Source organism: Cricetulus griseus, chromosome 4 (assembly GCF_003668045.3).
Source record: "Cricetulus griseus strain 17A/GY chromosome 4, alternate assembly CriGri-PICRH-1.0, whole genome shotgun sequence".
Taxonomy (NCBI): domain Eukaryota; kingdom Metazoa; phylum Chordata; class Mammalia; order Rodentia; family Cricetidae; genus Cricetulus; species Cricetulus griseus.
The window spans coordinates 196,753,828-196,776,146 of NC_048597.1; the positions used below are offsets into that span (position 1 = coordinate 196,753,828).

The 22,319-nt window shown below is 38.7% G+C and overlaps 1 protein-coding gene across 1 annotated transcript in view; it reads right to left on the reverse strand.

The window, feature by feature from the left end:
- Me1 (malic enzyme 1) overlaps positions 1–22,319 on the reverse strand; it is a 111,469-nt gene that overhangs the window by 45,678 nt on the left and 43,472 nt on the right. Inside the window, exons 4-6 of the mRNA XM_027411007.2 lie at positions 19,614–19,689; positions 16,057–16,218; positions 11,129–11,232 (exon numbers count right to left, since the gene is read on the reverse strand). Coding sequence (XP_027266808.1) covers positions 11,129–11,232; positions 16,057–16,218; positions 19,614–19,689 — 342 coding nt within the window. The remainder of the gene's footprint in view (positions 1–11,128; positions 11,233–16,056; positions 16,219–19,613; positions 19,690–22,319) is intronic.

Here is a 22,319-nt window from a genome sequence, read left to right on the forward strand (position 1 = left end):
GGGTCAGATGAGAGGGAGCAGGAAGAGAGGAGGGAGGGGAAACTGCAGTTGGGATGTAAAATAAATGAAAATTTTTAATTAATACAAAAGAACAACAATTAACAAATTGAAACTGAAAAGTTTCTGTAAGGCAAAGGACACTGTCAAAAGGACAGAATGACAGCCCACAGAAGGAAGGATTTTCACTAAACCCACATCTGACAGAGGGCTAATATCCAAAATATATAAAGAACTCAGGAAACTTTGTATCAAAAAACCAAATAAACCAATTAAAAAAATGGGATACAGATCTGAATAGAGAATTCTCAACAGAAGAAACTCAAATGGCCAAAAATCACTTAAAGAAATGTTCAACATCCTTAGCCATCAGGGGAATGCAAATCAAAAGGACTCTGGGATTCCATCTTACACCTATCAGAATGGCTAAGGTCAAAAACACAAGTGACAGCTCATGCTGGGGAGGGTGTGGAGCAAGAGGAACCCTGCTACATTGCTTTGGAAATCAATATGGTGGCTTCTCAGATAACTGGGGAGCAATCTACCTCAAGACCCAGCTATACCACTCCTGGGTATACACCCAAAGGACACTCTACCATATCACAAGAACACTTGCTCAACTATATTCACAGCAGCTTTATTTACGGTAGCCAGAAACTGGAAACAACCTAGATGTCCCTCAACAAAAGAATGAGTAAAGAAAATGTGGCACATTTAAACAATGGAGTATTATTACTCAGCTGTTAAAACAACAACAACAACATCAGAAAATTTGCTGGCAAATGGGCAAAACTAGAAAACATCATCCTGAGTGAGATAATCCAGACCCAGAAAGACAGATATGGTATATACTTATTCATAAGTGAGTATTAGCTATAAAGTAAAGGAGAACCAATCCATAGACCAAGAGAAGACAAGCAACAAGGAGGGCTCAAGGGGAGGGGGGTAGACTGCATGACTCTCACTGTGAAAGGGAAACAGAACAGACATCACCAGTGGATGGTGGGAGTGTCTGGATGTGGGGTGGGATGGGAATAGGAGGGATCAGATTGGGGGAAGACGGAGGGAGATAGTACTGGGAGACATGACTGAAATCTGGGGGCATCTCTGGGATGAGCTAGAAACCTAGAGCAATGGAAACTTCCAGGAACCTATGAGGGTGACCCCAGATAAAACTCCTAGCAATAAGGCACATGGAGCCCGAATTGACCATCTATTGTAACCAGGCAAGACTTCCAGAGGCGGGACTGGGACACTAACCTAGCCACAAACCCTTCCATCTACAATTTGTCCTGCCTACAAGATGTGCTGGGGTAAAGATGGCACAGAAACTGTGGGAGTGACCAACTAAAGGCTAGCACAGCTGGAGGCCTATAATATGAGAGGGAGCTCCACACTGAGGGCCAGGACCCAAAGTCGGGGTACCCCAGAGACCTGGGATAGAACCAAACAGGAATGCCAAAAAAAAAAAAAGAAAGAAAGAAAAAGGGGGGAAAAAGTCAGTGTAATGATGCCTATATTCTGTACTCATAGATTTGTGCCTAGCCCAACTGTCATCAGAAAGGCTTCACCCAGCAACTGGTGGAAACAGATGCAGAGATCCACATTAGGCAGAGCTTGGAGAATCCTGCAGAAGAGGAGGAAGAAGAACTGCAGGACCCAGTGATGTCAAGGCACCACAAGAAAACCCACAGGACCAACTGACCTGGCTCATAGGGGCTCACAGAGACTGAACTGACAACTAGGGAGCCTGCATGGGACTGACCTAGGCCCTCTGCATATATGCTACAGTTGTGTAATTTGGTCTTTGTGTGAGACTCCTAGCAGTAAGAGCAGGGGCTGTCTCTGACTGTTACCTGCTTTTGGAACCCACTCCTCCTACTGGATTGCCTCATTCAGCTGTAATAGAAGCTGAGGTGCCTAGTCTCACAGCAACCTGATATACCATGGCTGGCTGATATCCAGGGGAGGCCTGCCGGTATCTGAAGAGAAACAGTGGAGGAGGAATGGATGGAGCAGGTATGGGAGTGGGGGGTGGGAAAGGGGGTCTGGGAAGAGGGATTTGATTGGGATATAAAAACAAAAAATACATAAATAAATAACAACAACAAAGAAATGCAGAACGAAGTTTAAGGAGTTTTTCTCTCTGGGATCAATTATTCTGCCAAATGTGACTCCTGAGCTCAGTGAAAAACTTCAAGCTACAAGGCAAGGCTGACATTTATACAGAAAGGAGTTTAACATACTGAATGAGAATTGTTCTAGGCTAACTATATAATGTGGTAATTAACACTTTCAACTGACTCACTAATACATCAAATGCTGTGACACTGCCAGCTCAGAGAATCAAAAGCATGTGCAGGGTTAGTACTTCCACCACAGTCCAAGTTGGAACACTGAGGGAAGTTTAATTCCAATGCCTCTCCCCACATCACTGGGCCCTCGGCACATCTTTCCACGGAGTGAGTGATGGAGCGGCCCCAGAGCATAACAGCAACCAGAAATCTCAACTGCTGAGTGATTTGTATCACTATTGTAGCTTAGATCATTTCAACCATTGAATGTGCCATCTATATTAAACTAAAGTTTTCAGCCTACTGAAACTAAGCCTTAGCCATCCTTCCTAGGAAATAAGAATCACAGTTGCTATTCACTTAATAAAGGTAACTTTGTGTCTGTTCTATTATCTCAGCCATCATGACTCCGCATGTGTACTAGGTAATATTTTCCTGAAGCTTACAGGGCAAGAAAGGAAGCTTGGAGGAAAGCAAATGATTTCATTAGACTAAAATGAAGTGGATAGACCTAGCACTGACTTGGAAGCCCAGGTTTCTCCTATTGAACGTCTTGAGACATGGGCTCTACAGGATGGAAGAAAAAACCACATTTCTAACATTCCTGTTCTAAGAGTCAGACCTATACATTGCATGTCTGAGCACACGTGTGTGTGTGGGGGGGGGGTGTAGGTGCACATATGCACAATACTATTAGAAAAATCTAAAACCTTTGTCTGTATGAAGCCTAGAGATTTGGTGCAGAGTCAGGATGGCAGGGGAGATAACAACAGTCCTGTGTGAGGGTGAGGAACACCTAAGTTTACAAATAGAGGATTGAGGGAAAAAAAGGTTGTTAACAATAATAAGTGAAAGATACCTTTGGTAGATACATTCTTGCTAACTCGAGGGCTGTGTACCTTGCTCCTCTGAAACTTGGTATGTGATCTTTAAGAACTATGGCCAGCTTACTAGATGCTGTGTGATAATCTGCTATGCTTCACCTACACAGCAAAGGCTTTAGCTCAACAGCAACCCAGCAAAGAAAGTGACATCCTATAAAAACTCCATCATCACACCTTGCAGTGGGTACAGGAGGCATGGCTTCAGACAAACATTATTTCTCCTCCTAGATGTTATACAATGAATGAAATGAAACCCATGAGGCAGCCAAGATTGCAGGAAGTTCTCTAAATATTGTTTAAGCATCTTTGTAGTCATTCCCAATGCTTCCTGGTGACTTTTAATTTTAAATACTTAGAGGACAACTTTTTAACAAATGGTCCTTGGCGAACAGTTTTTTATTATTATTATTATTTTAAAAATTCAGTAGCTGTACACCATAATCCCACATACTCCCAGCAGGCAGGTGGTTAAGATCTGAGGATTGTGAGTCTGAGGCCAGGATGAGCTAGAAACCATCTAAAGAACAAACAGAGTTAGCTCTTTCCGGCTTTTTGAAAAGGTAATCTTTTTTTTTTACTCATTTAATTAACGATCTTCAGAGAAATTCCCATGTAGAGCGCACTGTAGAAGGTGTCCCTACTTTTATACCTATTCTGCGAAAAGAGAGACATGATAAGAAGTACAATCACAAAACAAACTCAAATACAGACAGGCTCCTACCTGTGTTAATTTTAATATAACCTTAGCAGTATGTATATTAGCAGTGTGTATTATATACAATATGTAAGAGAACAAGTCACTATTTCTCCAAGTTAACTCACAAGAAAAGGCTTTTTTAACATGTCAGAATTTCTCCATTCATACCTTTATTTTTAAGTTATATAAATAAAATACATCAAATCCTATCATCTATTTCACATACTGAGTACTTATGACACATCTGGTGACATCTAAGAAACTATGGGTGGGGCAGTAAAGAAAGAGGAGGTGCTGTTTTCATGGTGTATGAATCTATGTTGAGCACAGAAGGTTGAATATAAACAAATCTGGCATTGATTGGTGCAGAGAATGAAGAAAATGAGTTGAGGGTAACATTTAAAGCACATTAATCAAGGCAAGCTTCACTGAGCAAAACAGATCTCCAGGGATTTCCAAGGTGGGACAGCTAGCCTAGTGGGAAACCAGGGAGGCACACAGGTGATGGGTGAACTCTGAGCGGATAGCACAACATGCCTTGACCTCACTGGGGTTAGAAGAGAGTAGCAGGTCACATTAACAAAGGTAAAGGAAAACAGTAACAACGTCAGAAAGGCACCAGGAAGCCAGGTGGCACAGGGCCTTTTGTGTTAGTACAAAGCCCTTTTTCATTCTGAAGGCCATGTAAGGTTTGCCAAGTTCTGAGCAAGGAAATTACTCAACATAGAACCATCTTGGCCTCTGTGTTAAGAACACATTGGAGGGCAACAAGTGGAGAGGCAGTGAAACCAGTTAGGAAGCTACAACAATCCCAAGAAGAGAGATTAAGTAACAGGCAATGAAGAAAAAAAAAAAAAAGCTAAATCCTGGATATACTGAAGTTGCAAAAGCTTGCAAACAGGCTATGTTGGAGTGGTAATTCTTACTCTGAGGGACAGGAAGAACTTGTGTTGTAGGATGGAAAAAGGTGAAGCCAGAAGCTGGCTTACAGGTGGGTGTAAGAGCAGATGTTCAAAATCAGACACATTATACAAGCCTGGTCTACTACTGACTCGAGTAGAAATGCCAATAAGCAGGCTCGCTACTCATTCTGAAATGGGAAGATGACCAAGCTAGAAGACAGAGTTAAGTGTGATAAAGAAAAAGATCTCAGATTAGACAAGATCACCAAGGAGCAGAGACAAATAGCTACATTGGCATTTCGTGAGAAAGAAGAGGGAAAATTCAAGTAAAGTCCAAAAGAGCACTTGGTGAGAAGTGAGAAGGGTATGAGACCACAGAAGAAAGTGAAGAAATTCTGTCACAAAGATCTCAGTGAACAGTGTGGAGATTAAAGTTTCTCTTTATATTCTAAGTAAGTTTTTTTTTTAACATTTGTAATCTCAAATATAGAATTACTCAGGTCAGGAAATAAAACTGTTGAACAGACAATTTTCTTAAACTATTCATTTTTACTTTATGTACACTGGTGTTTTCCCTGCATGTATGTCTGTGTGGGCTGTTAGATGCCCTGGAACTGGAGTTACAGATAGTTGCAAGTTGCATGTGAGTGCTGGGGATTGAATCTGGGTCCTCTGGAAAAGCAGCCAGTGTTCTTAACCACAAAGCCATCTCTCCAGCCCCACAGACAAGTATTAAACAGTTTTATGTGCTACACTATTTACTGAAAGATGTTAGTTAATACTTCCTGATTCACTCACTGTACTGGATACATGAAATGATACCCAGATTATGCACTGACTTGCCAGGGATCACCTTAGCCACAGAGAGCCACTTCACCACAGACCCACTTCACTGCATGGCCTATTCTTTCCCAGGATGACCTACATCCAGTCACTCACTGATATGGAAGCATACAGATAGGCCTGTGCAGCCCAAATAGCAACAGCTGTAGCCAGCGGAGTTCTCTGTGGGCAGAGAGTGGAGGTTGTTGTACCTGTAGAACCACTTAAGGTCTCCGTTGTCTTTCTTCCCTGGGAGTTAATCTCAAAGGCACTTCTTGCAAAATTCTTAAGCACTGGGCATCATTTCAGAATATGCCTCACAGGTAACCCAGTCTATGACATCTGGTACCAGGACTGGTCTGGAAAACCAGGTGATAAGATGTGTCCTCTGATCTGTCAGTCCCTGATGGCCATAAGGATCCTGTCACTGGTAGTAAATGGCACAAGGTGGCAGTCCAACTGGTAAAATGCTCTCCTGGGTGACCTTCTTGGTGTATTAGTAGAAAAGAACGTTAACTGGAATGTTACTTCAAAGAGTTTTTGAGAAATGACACTAAAAGGACAATAGAAAAAGAATACAAGACTTGAGGGCCAATAACTGTCCACTGCATATACAAAGAGACTTTCAGATTCTGTGGTTCCTGAGGAGAAGACCATGATGATAACAACAGGGCACTTAGCTAGCAGTGAGCATCCAAGATTCCCATGTAGGCCAATGTGCTGTATTAGTCTTAGCAGAGTGAATGGGCTCATACTGCGTGGGGAGGGACGTCTGGCTTGATCTCTCTAACTCTTGACTCTTCAGAGTCAACACCATTTTATGACCTCACAAGAACAGTCTTCTTTTCTCTTCTCACTGTTGCTGAGGACAGAGACTTTCCCTCCAGGGGACAGCATGCACCTCTGTAAGCCCTGTCAATGCCTGAATCTCTTCTAGACCCCTTTTGGGCTTGTAAGAGCATCATATCATACCAGAAGCCAGGCAGGGCATGCTGGGACTCAGAAAGGAAGAGAACAACTATATCCCAGAGGAACAGATTTAGATAGCTTTTATTAGTCAGGAATAATACAACTGAGTTTAATTCTGAGGGTGTTTGAGAAGATCCTGGACCCTAATGTTAGGCAGTGATTTCAGACACTTTCCTGAGAAGCAGAATGTAACAACCAGCAAGAATGTCTAGATACAGCACAAAGTAACTATTAAGATGATTGCTAGATGCCTACCCAAACCAATGGCTCATACCAAATGTGGCTGAGATGCCAGAAACATTGCCACGCATGGGGATTACTAGGCTTAGAGAAGGACATTCTGGAATGTACAAACTATATACAAAAAAACCCAAAACAAACAAACAAAAAAAACCCATTAGCTGACTATGTTCTATAATAATGACAAAAAAGAAAACCATACCAAGTACCAAAGCCACATGGAACATGCTGATGAGAAGTCCCCAAATTAGTGAAAAGCTTATTCCTGGCTCTCAGGAGGCCAGAATGGACAGAAAACAAAGTGATACATAACTGGGCTTACTGATAAGCAGTGAGAGGGTGACAGGACCCCAGGAGGAAGTCTGATGGGTGCAGCTGTCATTCAGGGAGGCAACAAGAGTGTGTATGTGAGAATGATGCACACTTATGAGAGCTAATAGCTACAGCTTTCCTAGAGTCTGCCACTCAGTGTTTGCCACCAAAAGAAATCAAAGACAAATAGCTACACAATTGAAAGCACTTAACGCAATAAAGTTACAATTGCTTGTGCAATTTCCAAACCTGAGCTAATCTTTTACCCAGAAGTCAGGGGAGAAGAGGCCTAGTTTCCAAAACGCAGGACTTCTCAATACTTTGGCAAGAATACATAGCCGTCCCTAGATCTTTAGAGGGATCAACGATGCTTCATCAGCATCTGGGGAGAAATGCTCAAATACTTTGAGGACTCTGACCAGAGTCTACAATGACATCTGGAGACCTGAAACATCAACCAGACACTCCCACTCCCTCCCCTTCTTAGAAGCAATATGAAGGGCAGTAATAATGCAGCCCCAACATGGTGCTCAGAAAAGTTGGAACAAGACCACAAATCTATCCTGTGAAGGATTTCTCATTGAGACATTCTGATTTCATATTTCAGAAGTGCGTCATAATATCCACAGCAAGGCCTTGACCTATATGGTAAGAGCTACCATAGAGCAAACAAAGAAAGATGATTTAATGTCACTCCACCCACCCCATCACTGCCAACATAGTAGGTTAAGAAGCCAGAACGGTTTTGGTGGGGGTGGGGGCATGGCAAAGCTAGTGGCTGCTAACAATCTCAGCAGCATATAGTGTGGTCTCAAATGCTCCTACCCCAGGAGTGTAGGGTCCATGCTGCAGTACAGCTTCTCCCTTGGTTCACATCTATTTCTCCCTTCTTCCTCCTACAAGCACTGGTCCCCAAAGTACTCAATACATTCCATCATAGTCTGGCGTCTGGTAACTCCATTGCCCTAATTGGGTAATGCTAGGTTTCACTTCTAGACAGCTTCTGAAGGGACAATATCAAAACGATATTTTTTAAGTCTCTGTTACTTTTCTCTGGGAAGGACCCAGAAGTACAACTCCTGACTTCCACCAAATATATTCTCCTTTTTCCTATTTTTGTTTTTGAGCAGTCTCATTATATAGTGCAGGCCAAATTGGAACTCACAGCAATCCTCCTGCTTCAGTTTCCAAATTCCTAGGATTGTAGGCATGAGCAAGCATTCCTGACTATAGATGTTTTCTACATTAAAAATTACTGTTGAGCCCATCAATCAATCCCTTTTCATATGTCTTAAGTAATCCCCTGAAATTTTAAAATGATTTTATTTTATGTACATTAGTGTTCTGCCTGTATGTACGTATGTATGTCTGAGGGTGTCAGATCTCATGGAACTAGAGTTACAGTTTTGAGCTGACACTGGGTGCTGGAAATTGAACCTGGGTCCTTTGGAAGTGCAGCCAGTGCTCTTAACCACTGAACCATCTCTGCAGCACCATAATCCCCCTGATGTGGGATGTCCTATGTATGCTTCGATATGTGTTGCTTTTATTGGCCAATGAATACAGCCTTTTTGGCCAATGGTCAGACAGAATAGAACCAGACAGGAAATCCAAACAAGGATTTGAAGAGAAAGAAGGCAGAGTCAGGGAGACGCCATGGAGCCACTGCAGAAGTAAGATGTCAGAATATTACCGGTAAGCTACAGCCATGTGGTGACATACAGATTAGTAAATATGGGTTAATTTATAATAAACAGCTAGAGAGTAATAAGTCTGAGTCATTGAACAAATAATTATAATTAATATTAAGCCTTAGAGTATTATTTTATAAGCAGCTACAGGAACTGATAGGCAAGACGGAAAACATCCAGCAACATCCCCGAATTTAATACTAAAAATACAAGCTTTTTTCCTGACCCTGCACTGAAAAAGATCATTCCAGCTTGGTACCTATCTCAGTTTCTCCAGAGAGCTTTCCATTGTCTCCATACAGGTTTTCTTTATGCATCATCATTTAGGAGCTTACAACCTGCTTAATAAATTCCCTATAAATATAATGAGCTTGTCCTATTTAGGTAGATTTTAAATTCACAAACAGAGAGAAAATCAAAATATGTTGTGAGTTTCATTTCCTTTTCTTTTAGGTGGCTTCATGGCACTACCTAAACAATCTCTCAGTTATGCTGTTATTTAGAAAGTTGATAATCACAACCTTATATAAGATTTTAGGATAAAACATTTAAAATTACATGTGAACAAATAAATAGAAATGAATGACATTACGTAGTTTTGATCTTAAGTTTTTCAACTGTTTCTATGTCTAAATATAGCTTAATGTATGTATATATATAACAAATTATATATATATAACAAATGTATATATATATATATATATATATATATATCAAATTAACCAAACATGTTTTTTTTAAGGGTTGACTCCTTTTTTATTTGCTTGTATGCGTATGCATCTGTGTGTATGTGTGCCACATGAACACAGGAGCCTGTGGAAGCCAGAAGAGGATGTTGGACCCCTGAAGTTGAAATAATAGAAATAAGGCAACCAGAGTGGGTTCTGAGAATAGAACTCAGTCTTCTGGAAGAGGAATAAGTGCTCTTTTTTTTTTTAACCCTGTGTCAACTATATAGTTTGATACAGCTGAGATATTTAGTCTCTTATACCTATGTCTTGTGTAGAACATTCTTCCCTCACTATTTTGGACTATGGATTCAATGCCATTCTATAGAGTATAATATTGCCTGCATTTTCAAAATGTCAAGCTCTAAAGAAAACTGTCAATGGGAAAATGGTAGGGTTTTGCTCTTTTAAAATACAAAATAATTTAATGAGTAAGTGCGAATAAATGTTCTTAACTGCCAAGTTACCTCTCCAGCCCCAATAACCTTTTAAAATAAGTTCAATGTCCATCTGAAAAGGTCAAGTAAATAAACAGTGATGCTTCCAAGTAATCCAGCATTTTGTGATCATTTAAAAACGTGAGACTAAAACATGTCCATTTTAAAGTAGTCCATACTGATTTAAAAGTATACTCTGCATTAAATCCCAGAATGAACAATTCAAAGTATTTAAATACTGTGCAGACTGATGAAACAAAGGGTTTTCTTCTGTGTTTATAACTTTATAAGAAACAAAAGGACAACTCTAGTTACATGAGATCCCAATGATAAAGTTATTTACAAAAAAAAAACCCACCAAAGTACAAATTATTTTTAAACAATAATGGTTTTATGGCTGCACACTAACAAACTGAATGACTGGTGGCTGGCATGACAAAATTCCCTCTGGGTATATTATTAAAATTATCACAGAATCTCTTTCTCAAGGAAAAAGCTGGAAAGTTTTAGAGTGCCACAGGCCCGCAATCAAATACTAACTACATTAGATGACAATACAGTAGTACATTTAATCAAATCCTATAGATTTAAGCAGAGATGCACAAACTATGATGGACAGCCTGGTTCTCCCTCTATTACAGCCTCTGGGGCTATATAGCTCACACTCAGTCCCACCTCTTCCTTCCCCTACCACAAAAGGGTCCAGTGTCAGCCACAAACCTGAATGAAGAGCAGATTTTTACCAGTAGCCAGAAAGAAGTGTAGACTGCCAAAAATGTAAAAAAGGAAAAGGCTTCCTTTTTATATTTACTGTCAATGGCCAGTTCCCTATTTCCCATCAGCATGCATTTCAGATGCCATCTGTGGGTTCAGTGTAGTATGGCTAGAGACCATCATGTATTTCCATAGCAACAATGATTCTTTAAAGACAAGGCTTCATTGGGGAAAGGAACAGAGATAGCTTTGGGGGACAGATACCTGATGCTACCATTTGGCCAAGAAAAGTTATAAAGGGTCTGGGGGATAGTTTTCTTGCATTCATATCAAATCTAACTATTAAACCATGCTAAATCAAACTTGGTAGATTTTAATAGTTATGTAGCTTGGTTTCAGACTTTTGAAATTCAATTCAAATAAAATAAAAATTGTACATACTTGGAAGAAACTGCCTCCATGAATTCATCCAAAAACTTGTCATATTCAGGACCTCTCACTCTCCTCTGTCGCAGCCCAATGTATAATGGATCTTGAAGCAACTCCTAGTGTTAAGGAAACGGTTGCCATAAAAAGAATTAGCAATGAGAAAGTCATTTGCTTTTGCTTAGCTTGTTTCATTATCTCCATAAGAGACAGAAACAAAAATAAAACTTGGCATACTGGCTCACAATTAGCCCACAGTCACTACTTACTTAATGCTTCACTGCCATACTGTCCATATCCAAAATAAGAAAAATAATGATTACTTGTTAAAACACTCGGTTAGTCTGGAGAAAAGAAAAGTAATTAAAGCATGCTAGTGATGCTCATTAGAAAAGCTCCATTCAGATTTTATAGGTGAAATTAATCACACAAAGAAATAATTTGAGTTTTAAAGATTTACAACAGCTTATAAGTAGAAAGATAACAATTATTTTCATGCATTTCCATTTCCAAAAATTGAAATCATCAAACATTTTGGGTATACTTGTTATATGACTACTGACTGACTTAAGAGAGAATATTTTTAGGCTTGACCAAGTTTTTCTTAAGCTTTTTAAACATTATAGTTTTCTGTTTCTTAAACTGACAGACCTGATACAGCATTACCCTGTTCAAGTATTGACATAAATAATCCTTAACATTTTAATAAATCAACTGTTAAATTGAAATAAAATATAGTGTAAAACATGCCTATTAGTAACAAAGATTCTCAGTAAATTAAGAATATCTATGAAAAAACATAGCTAACTATTTTCAGATTCAGAACAATGCAAGAATATCTGTCCTTATCACTTTTCTTCATCACTACACTAGAGATGCTAGCCATTACAATAATGCAAGAAAAAGACAAGCATACAGACTGGAAAGAGAAGAACTAACACTTTGTATTTGTGTACACATAATTATGTAAATAGAAAATAGCAGTAATCTACAAAACCCATAAATGTATATTATCTTATATAGCCATAGAATGTAAGAAAAATATACAGAAACAAATGTATCTCGTCATATTTGCAGTGGAAAGTTAAAAAAAATAAAATATAACTCTATTTTATAACAGTAATCCACACCACAAAATTCACAGGGAAATATTTATCAGCATATATGTAAGACTTGAACACTGAAAACTATAAATCACTGCTTTAAAAAAAATTCTAAATGCTTTTCTTAGGAAAAAGGAGAAATATCTCAGAGGACAGATTCAAGAACTCACAGGAGGGCAAAGACAAAAGCCCCAAAACAATGACCTACAGAAACCCACTCTGAGGAAACAACACTGGCCCATACACAGGTGGCTTGGTATCCAGGGAGGCTTTACTGGCTATGGGACTTCTAGAACCATGGGACTCCTCAAATTTGCTCAGGAATGTTGGTCATTAATCTGTTCCTAACTCATCACTTAAGTCTGATGTAAGAACACATGAAAAGAGCCACAGTTAAAATGCAAACCCCAAGCCTCATCTAGAACTGGTCTGGATGAGAGGACCCTAACTTCAGACCCATCCCTGATACTGGGATAAAAAGTTTATAGAGTCTGAGAGGGCAATCCTTGTGTGTGTGTGTGTGGTGTGTGTGTGTGTTGTGTGTGTGTGTGTGTGTGTGTGTGTGTGTGTGATGTAAATAATTTATAAATGAGAATTTAGATGGAGAATTGTCCTAGCCACCCAAGCTTTCCTATCCATCCTGAGCAAATTACAGTTTACAGGGTCATAAGCACTAATAAAACAATAATGACTTTGGAGACACTTTGTTACAGAAAAATGCATTCTTTCAGGTGTGGTGATGACAAGATGGTTCAACTACTTGAATCTTCTAAAGCAGGGTTTACTTAAATGGAAACCACAGTTAAGCGCACACCTGTTGTCCTGGTATAATTATTAATAGCACTCTCTCGTTGTGAAATTCCTTTGGTTTGACCAATACATCTTACCTACAATGTACTGCTTACCAAGTAGTTAAGGTTTTTTGCTCACTGTAAGCTAACATGTTAAACCACATAAATGTAAAATATAAAACCTGAAACCCGGTACTGCTGTAAAGCCCAGCTGTTCCTTAAGGCATAAAAACTCTTTAACAACCCACTGGCAGGCTTCTGGGCAGCCAAGGTTAAACTGCCAATGTGCTACTAATGGCTGCCAATATTAAAATACTTTCTCCAAGTCTGGAATATATTTAGCCCTTAAAAATGGAGTTAGAGGAAAAAAGAAAGAAAAACACAATTGAGGAAAAATGTGTCCTTTCGCTTTTCTCCTATCCTTTCCCACACTGATAATTGAAGCACATAACATAAAGAAGTATAATTGAGGCAGCTCAGCGGGTAATGGCATTTTCCACTAAGCCAGATGTCCAGACTTCAATTCCCAGAATTCACAGGGTAGATAGAAAGAGCCAACTCCCACAGGCTGTCCTCTCTCTTTCTTGCGTGCATACACGCACACACACAAACACACACACATGCACACACACGCGAAAAATAGAAAAATAAGTATAATAGTTTAAGATTTATGAAAATGACAGTTTTTGAAATAAATTAGAATACTAAATAATTCTTCAATTATAATAATATATTTGTCAGAAAGTTTGTTCTATTTATCATAAAACTTAACTAAGAAATTAATACTTGAAAAAGTAGTGCATTTTTAGAGATTTGAGTGCCAAAAATTAATATGTACAAAATGCAACTTAAAGAGGAACCAGCCCGAGGAGAGCAGGGCTATGTGGAGGTCAGTGGTGGAGGGGAACAAATGAGAGTCATTATAATGTCAGATGTGTGTGAAGACATAGTGGTGGAACCTATTATTTTGTATTCGCACCTAAACAAACAAGAGAAAAAGAAAGGAACTGCAGATTGTTCTAGTTTATAGGCCATCACAGAAGGAAATGACATGAATGCTTTGCATTATGAAAACCTTACTGTGACTAGACATCCAATTCAACCTCTGACTTCCACATCCACACACATACACGGGCACCTACACACATGTGCTCTCACACATACACGGGCACCTACACACATGTACTCATACACATACACGGGCACCTACACACATGTACTCATACACATACACGGGCACCTACACACATGTACTCATACACATACACGGGCACCTACACACATGTACTCATACACATACACAGGCACCTACACACATGTACTCATACACATACACGGGCACCTACACACATGTACTCATACACATACACAGGCACCTACACACATGTACTCATACACATACACGGGCACCTACACACATGTACTCATACACATACACGGGCACCTACACACATGTGCTCTCACACATACACGGCACCTACACACATGTACTCATACACATACACGGGCACCTACACATATGCTCTCACACATACATGGGCACCTACACATGTGCTCTCACACATACACGGCACCTACACACATGTACTCCCAATACACATACATGGGCAACTACACACACACATTCCCAAACACATAAATGGGTACTTACACACATATGCTCCCACACATAAACACAGATACACACATGCACATCACATCCATATACACATGCCAAAAATAATACAGCACTTTTAACACCAAAGGACAAATATGGAAGTAAACATTGAAAATTAGATAGCAAGTAGATTTCTCCAATATAATGTGATACATTTTAAAAGCAGATAATGTGAAAATTCCAGTCAACTTGACAATACTAAGAGCCACTTTCATGAAACCATTTATTTCTGATAACTCATGCAATCTGTCGATGTAAGAATCTCTACTGTAGATCCCAGTGATGAAGTACCTCTATGTGCACACGATACTGATAACCTTGCAAAAAAAGGCCCAGATGGGGACTGGATATGAAGAGCAGTCCTTTGGTTCAGAGCACTGGCTTCTCTTGCAGAGGACCTGAGTTAGTTCCCAGTACCCACATGGTGGCCCATAACAATCTCTAACTCCAATTCCAGTGGATCTGACACCTACTTCTAACATCATGGGTACTAGGCATGTATGTGGTACAAAGACATTCATGCAAACAAAATACTCATACAAATGAATAAAATAAATAAATCATTTTAAAGGCCCAGGCTTAAAACTGTTCATATTATTATACACTTATTTCACAGTTTTTAATTCCTCTTCAATAACGCCTAAAATTTTCAAGATACATCATAGATCCTGTAGTTTTATTTTATTTGACTTCCTTATATCATCTCAGCTTGCTTTAAAATATATGAAAATTAAAATAAAATCTTAGTATCAATGTACACACAGAATTTTAAAATAGCATCTTTAAACAGGTTAGCTTTGATAACTAAGTCATTTCTATCAGTATTGAAAAAGAAAACATAAGAGAAGCCATATTTTAAATCAAAATATTTCCTTGGATAAAGGCTAAATAAGCGTTCATGCACAGAAGCTAAATATAATTTTGTTTGTACATGATAAAAACATGAGATGATAAAATACGGATGGAATTCTTCTAAAATATTAACGTGGAAGTAAGAAAAGTTGAACTCCAAATCATCTATCCCAGACTCAATACAAACTTTTAGAATAGTAAGGTCCAAGCTGATTAAATTTAATAGGACCAATGGAATTAGCTCCTGTAAAGAAAATTAGGAAGAGATTATGACCTCTTACGAGTAATTCATGTGCTTCAAATAATAATGCATCAATACTTATCAAAGCATTTGAGACGACTAAGGCAGATAAACCACAAAGCATATTACAGAGATGAGAAAAGCACAGACTAGGCTATTTCCTTATAAAAGTTGGGGGCAGAGTTGAGGGGAGTGGGGTAACAGAAAAAAATGAATGAATTTTATGAAGTTCAAGAATTATTACACAATCTCAAAATGCAAAATTTGGCACCACTTTTTAAAACACTCAAAGTGTTTACCTCATTTTCTGTTCCCACATCCAAAATGACAGGTAAGCACTGCTGTGGATTCACCCCTCCACAGGCTGTGTACAGGGCCAGTTTACCCACAGGGATGCCCATCCCATTACAACCAAGGTCTCCCAGGCCTAGAATACGCTCTCCGTCAGTCACCACAACGGCCTAGAAGAAAGAAAGAAAGACAAAAAGTTCATCTTCTTTCCCGCTCTCTGATCCCAAAGGCAATGAATGCCCTACAATGTAGCACTGAGCCACAAGAAAACATTAAATACACATAAACTGAATGTTTAACCATAGTCACTAGGGAAGAATGGGGAGAAGAAATAGGTTTTATCTATATACATTGAGCATTGTATAAAGTTATATGTATGATTAATTACATTATTATAAAAAAAAGAAGAGAAGGTGTGAAATAGAAATTCAAACAACCCAAATAGCATACTCTTCAATCAAGAGGACAAATGGGAATTAGAGCTCAAACTGCAAACAAAAAGACAGAGGGCAGCTATCAGACCAGCGGATGCCCCTGGGCCATAATGAGGTATCTCAGAAGGCACAGCTCTGCTCCAAGACGCTCTAACCGCTTACTCCTGGAAGTGCCTGACACTGTTCTGTTATCTCCAGAGCATACCCAGTACAGTCTACTAAAATATTACCTGGTAACCTTTCCCTAAAACTGACAAATTTTGCCTAACTTATCTACATACTTAGAATAATAATGAATCATATATGTTACTCATGTAGAGGGCTTACTTTACAGAATTTAGTATCATTATTAAAATTAATGTATTCAGTCTTCATTCTATGAAGATGGCCACAATATAAGTTAAAACAAACCTAATTTATTAGAAATTCTAAAATGCTGCACTCAAAGTAACTAGAGAATAACAATGAACTTAAGCTTTTATTTCTTACATTTTTACTTTTTCACTTATTTTATGTGTATGGGTGTTTTGCCTGCTTGTATGTCTGTGTATCACAGGCATGCTTGATCTCACAGAGGCAAAAAGGACATTGGATTCCCTTGGACTGGAAGTTTGTGGGTGCTAGGAATCAACCTGGGGGCTTGAGAAGGGCAGCTACTGCTTTTAACTGCTGTGCCCTCATTCCAGGCCCTCTGTTCTCAGTTTAAAAATAAACTGATACATGTGCTTTTCAGAATGACTCTGTCTGCTCACCACTGTAATCTCAGCATCTGGTACAACATTTAGCACTCAGTAAACAGCCAATAAATAGTGGTAAACTAGATAGATTCACAGGTACATAAAATGAAATCATGATATGTAAAGAACTTAGCACAATACTTGTTTTCAAATTCCAAAAAAATGTGGCTACCGTTCCTATCCTCAGAAAGTCATAGTTTTTAATAGGGGCCTAGGGCATGCTCATTTTCCTCATCTCACTTTACAGATCATGAAATGGAAAGTCAGAAAACTAAACGACTATGCCTAGATAAGGCACCTAGGCAGGCCCAAGGAACCAGAACCAGGGTCTGCCCTCAGCACTGTACTTTTTCCACGCCACCCTAATGTCAGACACGCTTTAAAATGCACTGCCGAGACCTGTTTCCTTAGATTTTTGTGTACTGTAAAAAACAAGTATTAGAAAATTGTTTTTAAAGACATTTTAAAAGAGAGGTGAGCCGGGTGTTGTTGGCTCAAGCCTTTAATCCCAGCACTCAGGAGGCAGAGGCAGGCGGATCTCTGTGAGTTCAAGGCCAGCCTGGTCTCCAGAGCGAGTGCCAGGATAGGCTCCAAAGCTACACAGAGAAACCTTGTCTCGAAAAACCACAAAAAAAAAGGAGAGGTGAGACTTTTTTTGCATATTCCATAATACTCCCTTCAAAAACTTTTCCCTATCTAATTGCAAGAAGTCACAATTTCCCCTGAATTTCACCAGTCAACATATTTATGCTCTTCTTACAGAGAAGGTAATCACACACCATTAGTTCAATGCAGTTCTAATTTACAGTAATATATATATGCTTTTGTTGAGCACTATGACACATTTCTCAGTGTACAAATAATTCTGTTGTGTATTTAATAGACACTGTTTTATTTAATGTACTGTCATAGATAGAGGCACTTGTATGAATAGCTGTAGACACACACTCTCATAAATGCAGTTCTCAACACGGGGAACCCAGCTGGCCTGCCTATACTTAGCAATGTTTTAATGTGTACTCTATAAAGATAGTAACTTTATCATATAAATTACCTGTAATCTGAGTAATTTATATAATTAAAAGCACTGAAGCTGTATAATTTTCAACAATTTCAATATTTTAAATAGTATACATTGCCATTCATTGATAGCATGTCTATGTTAAATGAAGTATGTTTTAAATATGAAGATTTAAATGCTTTTTTAAAAAGTATTTCGTTGTTGTTAGCCTTAACTTTTATTCTCTAGGCTCCTCTCCCATCTAGTACTGTTACCTAATTATGAATGCATTTATCTACAAAATTATAATCATATATTCAAACATTTTTTTAATTTTGAGATATTTATATCTTAGCTTAGTTTATGCCTTATTGGAAATATTTCAAGAGTAAAGAGTCTTAACAGGGCAAAAAGAATTCTGTGATAAAATACCTTGAGAATGAGCAAATAGAGCATCAATTCTACCATGCACTTTACACTTTATCTAGTAAATTGTCTCTCTTACATGTGTGTTCAACTACACAGTAGAGATCATATCTTACTCTTCAGTATGCTATTCCAAGCAAGCATTGACTTATTTAGTGCCCTGTGCCAAACACTATCCTAAGCTTTTAAAGGGACACAGGGCTTTGCGGTCCCACAGATAAAGTAGACTATTAACCAAGTCATACATGTAGAGGTCAGCTTAGTGCTGATTAAGAGCAAGAAGCAGGGCTACCGTCTAATGTCTGGCTGTTAGGACAAGAAAGTACTGGTTAGAACTCCACTCTCCTTGTCAATTCTTAAAAACCCTCTCCAAACTTCTGGTTACAGTAAATATCAAGCCAGGGAAATGTCTCAGCAGGCCAACACTTGCCCCGGAAACCTGACCAGCGTTCAGACCCCATGACCAAAGTTATGGAACGAACGTACCCACACTCACAACACACACACACACACACACACACACACACACACACACACTCAAAAATTATTACTTTAAATTTCAATAACTCACAGATCCTCAAGGTCATAATGATATAGGGAATGATTTAATAGATTTCTTCTGCCTACCTTGAACTTGGTGGAGTAAACACAGAAAACACAATAAAAGAATTTGCTCAAAGAAATTGTATGCCCTACATGTTCAATACACACATATATATTATATATATATATATATATATATATTTAATGATTTTTATAAAGAAATGAAACACTAAGAACTTAGAAATTACAGGAAAATTGGATCTAAATAGCCTAATAATAAAATTAATTAGCTTTAGAAATTCAGAGACATTAATTAGGTGACAGTCACTAACAATGTTGCTCACAGCAATGAGATCGAGACTATGCTATCTGTCATGGGACAGAAAAGATAGCAAACTATCTCAGTGCAGTAACCCATAACTTACCTTCACAACATCTTCTGGCCATGCGTTAAGAACTGAAGCAATGTGCCCTTTGTCGTGGATGCTAATAAAGAGGCCTCTGGTACAGAAAAATAAAAAGGTTTAATTTACTTCAAACCTATCAAATGACCATTTGCATTAGTAAAAACCTTAAACATATTAACATACAGCCTTTTTTATTACATTACTGAAAATGTATTTCCTTAAATAATGGCTAGAAATCCTGGGGATGTAGCACAACTGGCAGAGTGCTAGTTCATGCATGAGTTCCGTCATGCATGAAGTCCTGGGCTTGATCTCCAACACTGCACAAAACTGAACATGGCACTGGGTGGGGAGGGGGGAGTAGACAGATCCCTGAAGCTCACTGGCCAGTCACCCTAGCCAAATCAGTGAGCTAGACTCAATGAAAGACCCTTCTTAAAGGTAAAGAGTAATTAAGGATAACCAATATTGACCTCTGAACCCAGCAAGTATGTGCTGTCATGTACACACATATAATGTGCACATACCCACACAAAAATATACATATAGTATCAAAAACACCATTTTAACATGAAGAGGTATCTCAGTAGTTAGAGCATGTACTATTTATGCAGGGGACCCAAATACAGTGCCCAGCACCCATGTCAGGCAACTCACAACTGCCTCTAACTCCAGCTCCAGGGGATATGATGCCCTCTTCTGACCTCTGAAAACACCTGCATTCATGTGTGCATTCACAGACACACAGACAAACATATAGTTAAAAAAAACAAAAAAATATTGGAAGTCTCTGTCCCACTCATAAATCCATTTAGTCTTTAACTAAATAGGAAACATGTAAAAGCATGGTGAGAATGACAAAACCACACAGGCATGCCAGTGTGTACTCCACCTTTTCTTCCCATAGTGGGAGGATGAGAAGATGCATGAGAGAGGGCTGAAGAGACTAAGGCTGCACACTTGTTCTCACCTGATGATCTGATTGCTGTTTCTACCTAACTGGAGCCTGAAAAACGTCCACCTCACTGCATTGCCTGTGACCCTTTGACAAGCAGCTTCACACATTAAAATAGGCAGCATCTGTTCATACAATGAGAATCTTGCCAACTATCTAGAAGTCATCTGTTTGCACACACACACACCTCTTCCCCTCTAAGTACCACCGTCTTCTTGACTCTTATGTTATTGTTTACTTTTGAATGAATGTGTAAAGGTTTTGTGTGTAAGCACATGTGCATACATGTGGGTGTATATGCATACATTGTTATATATGTACAGGTACACACATATTTAGGTGTGCATGTGGAAGCCAGGAGACAACCTCAGGTACCATGCTTTATGTACTAGGTACCTCTTTTTTTTTTTTTTTTTTTTTTTGAAGACAGTCTCTCTTACCAACCTACAAAACAGAATAGCTTGGTTGGCCAATGAACCTAGCTGTCCCACCATTACTAGGATCACAAGCACATGCCACCATGCCTGGTCTTTTAGGTGGATGCTAAGGCTCAAACTCAGGCCCTAATGCTTACACAGCAAACACTTTACCAACAGCATGACCAAATGTTTGAAATCACAGAAAACAGGAAACAAATCCAGACATATACTAGACTGATTTATTAAGTAACCAAAACTATAACAGTAAATTCTATAGGAAGAGTTTTCATAATTGTATAAAGAAATATTCATTAAAATACATTATACATGTGTATGACATTTTCAAAGAATAAAAAACTTAATTAAGTTTATACCAAATTACATCCCTTCCTGGTTTTCTTATTGTCACATGTGAAGTAGCTGTGTCCCTAAACTGTAAGAAGCTCCTAATAAGATACATGAATTTTTAGCTCTGACTGACCCAATGCAATCCGGAGAAAGGGTATCAATAAAGAACTGGAAAATTAAAATGAGATATTTGGGCCTAAGTAAAAAATTTATATTAAATTGTATAAGATGCTCTTGGCAATATACCATTAAATTATATTTCTTCAGAGACTGGATGTTGGCCAAGATTTTCAAATAGTAATGTTCTTATGAAACAGAATCACTTAAAATAAAGAACTAAGACTGATACTAAAAGCACCAATTAAATGTCAAGATTTATGATGTGCAGATCTGGGTTCAGCTACTATGGAAGAGCCGCTTGACCACCCAAGATCTATTGCACTATGCAAACACTCATTTACAGCATAAATGTTTCCTCTAGGAAGAGATCAGTAAGTCAAAGATCTGTAATGTCCAACCAAAGCCAAGCATTTGGGGAGTAATTTGTAATCCTTCTTGGAATGTTCCCATGATTAGAAATCTACTGAAATATCCAAAAGGATTTCTGCACATCAGTAACTCATACAGCCTGGCATACAATTTGAGTATGAAACATTATTCTTAAAGGGAGGGAAGGAGGGGGGGAGGGAAGGAGAGAGACAGGGAGGGAGGGAAATTATATAATTAAAGTTTAGATAAGAAATGTGTTTATCTGCATTTTACAATGAATACAATTGCAATGGGAAACTTGCTGCTCTGGGGATTAAACCAGAGCCTTATGTGCACTGTGCAAACTCCCTACCACTGAGCTACATCCCAGCAGTAAACCCTTGCCATCTCTATTCTTACTGATCAATCTCTTAAGAATCACCGAGTTCTGTTCAAAGTTAAATAGGCCAACTGAGGATATTCTGGTATCTAGTTCATGTCAGAACCAAGGCAATTTTAAAATGAAGACCATTT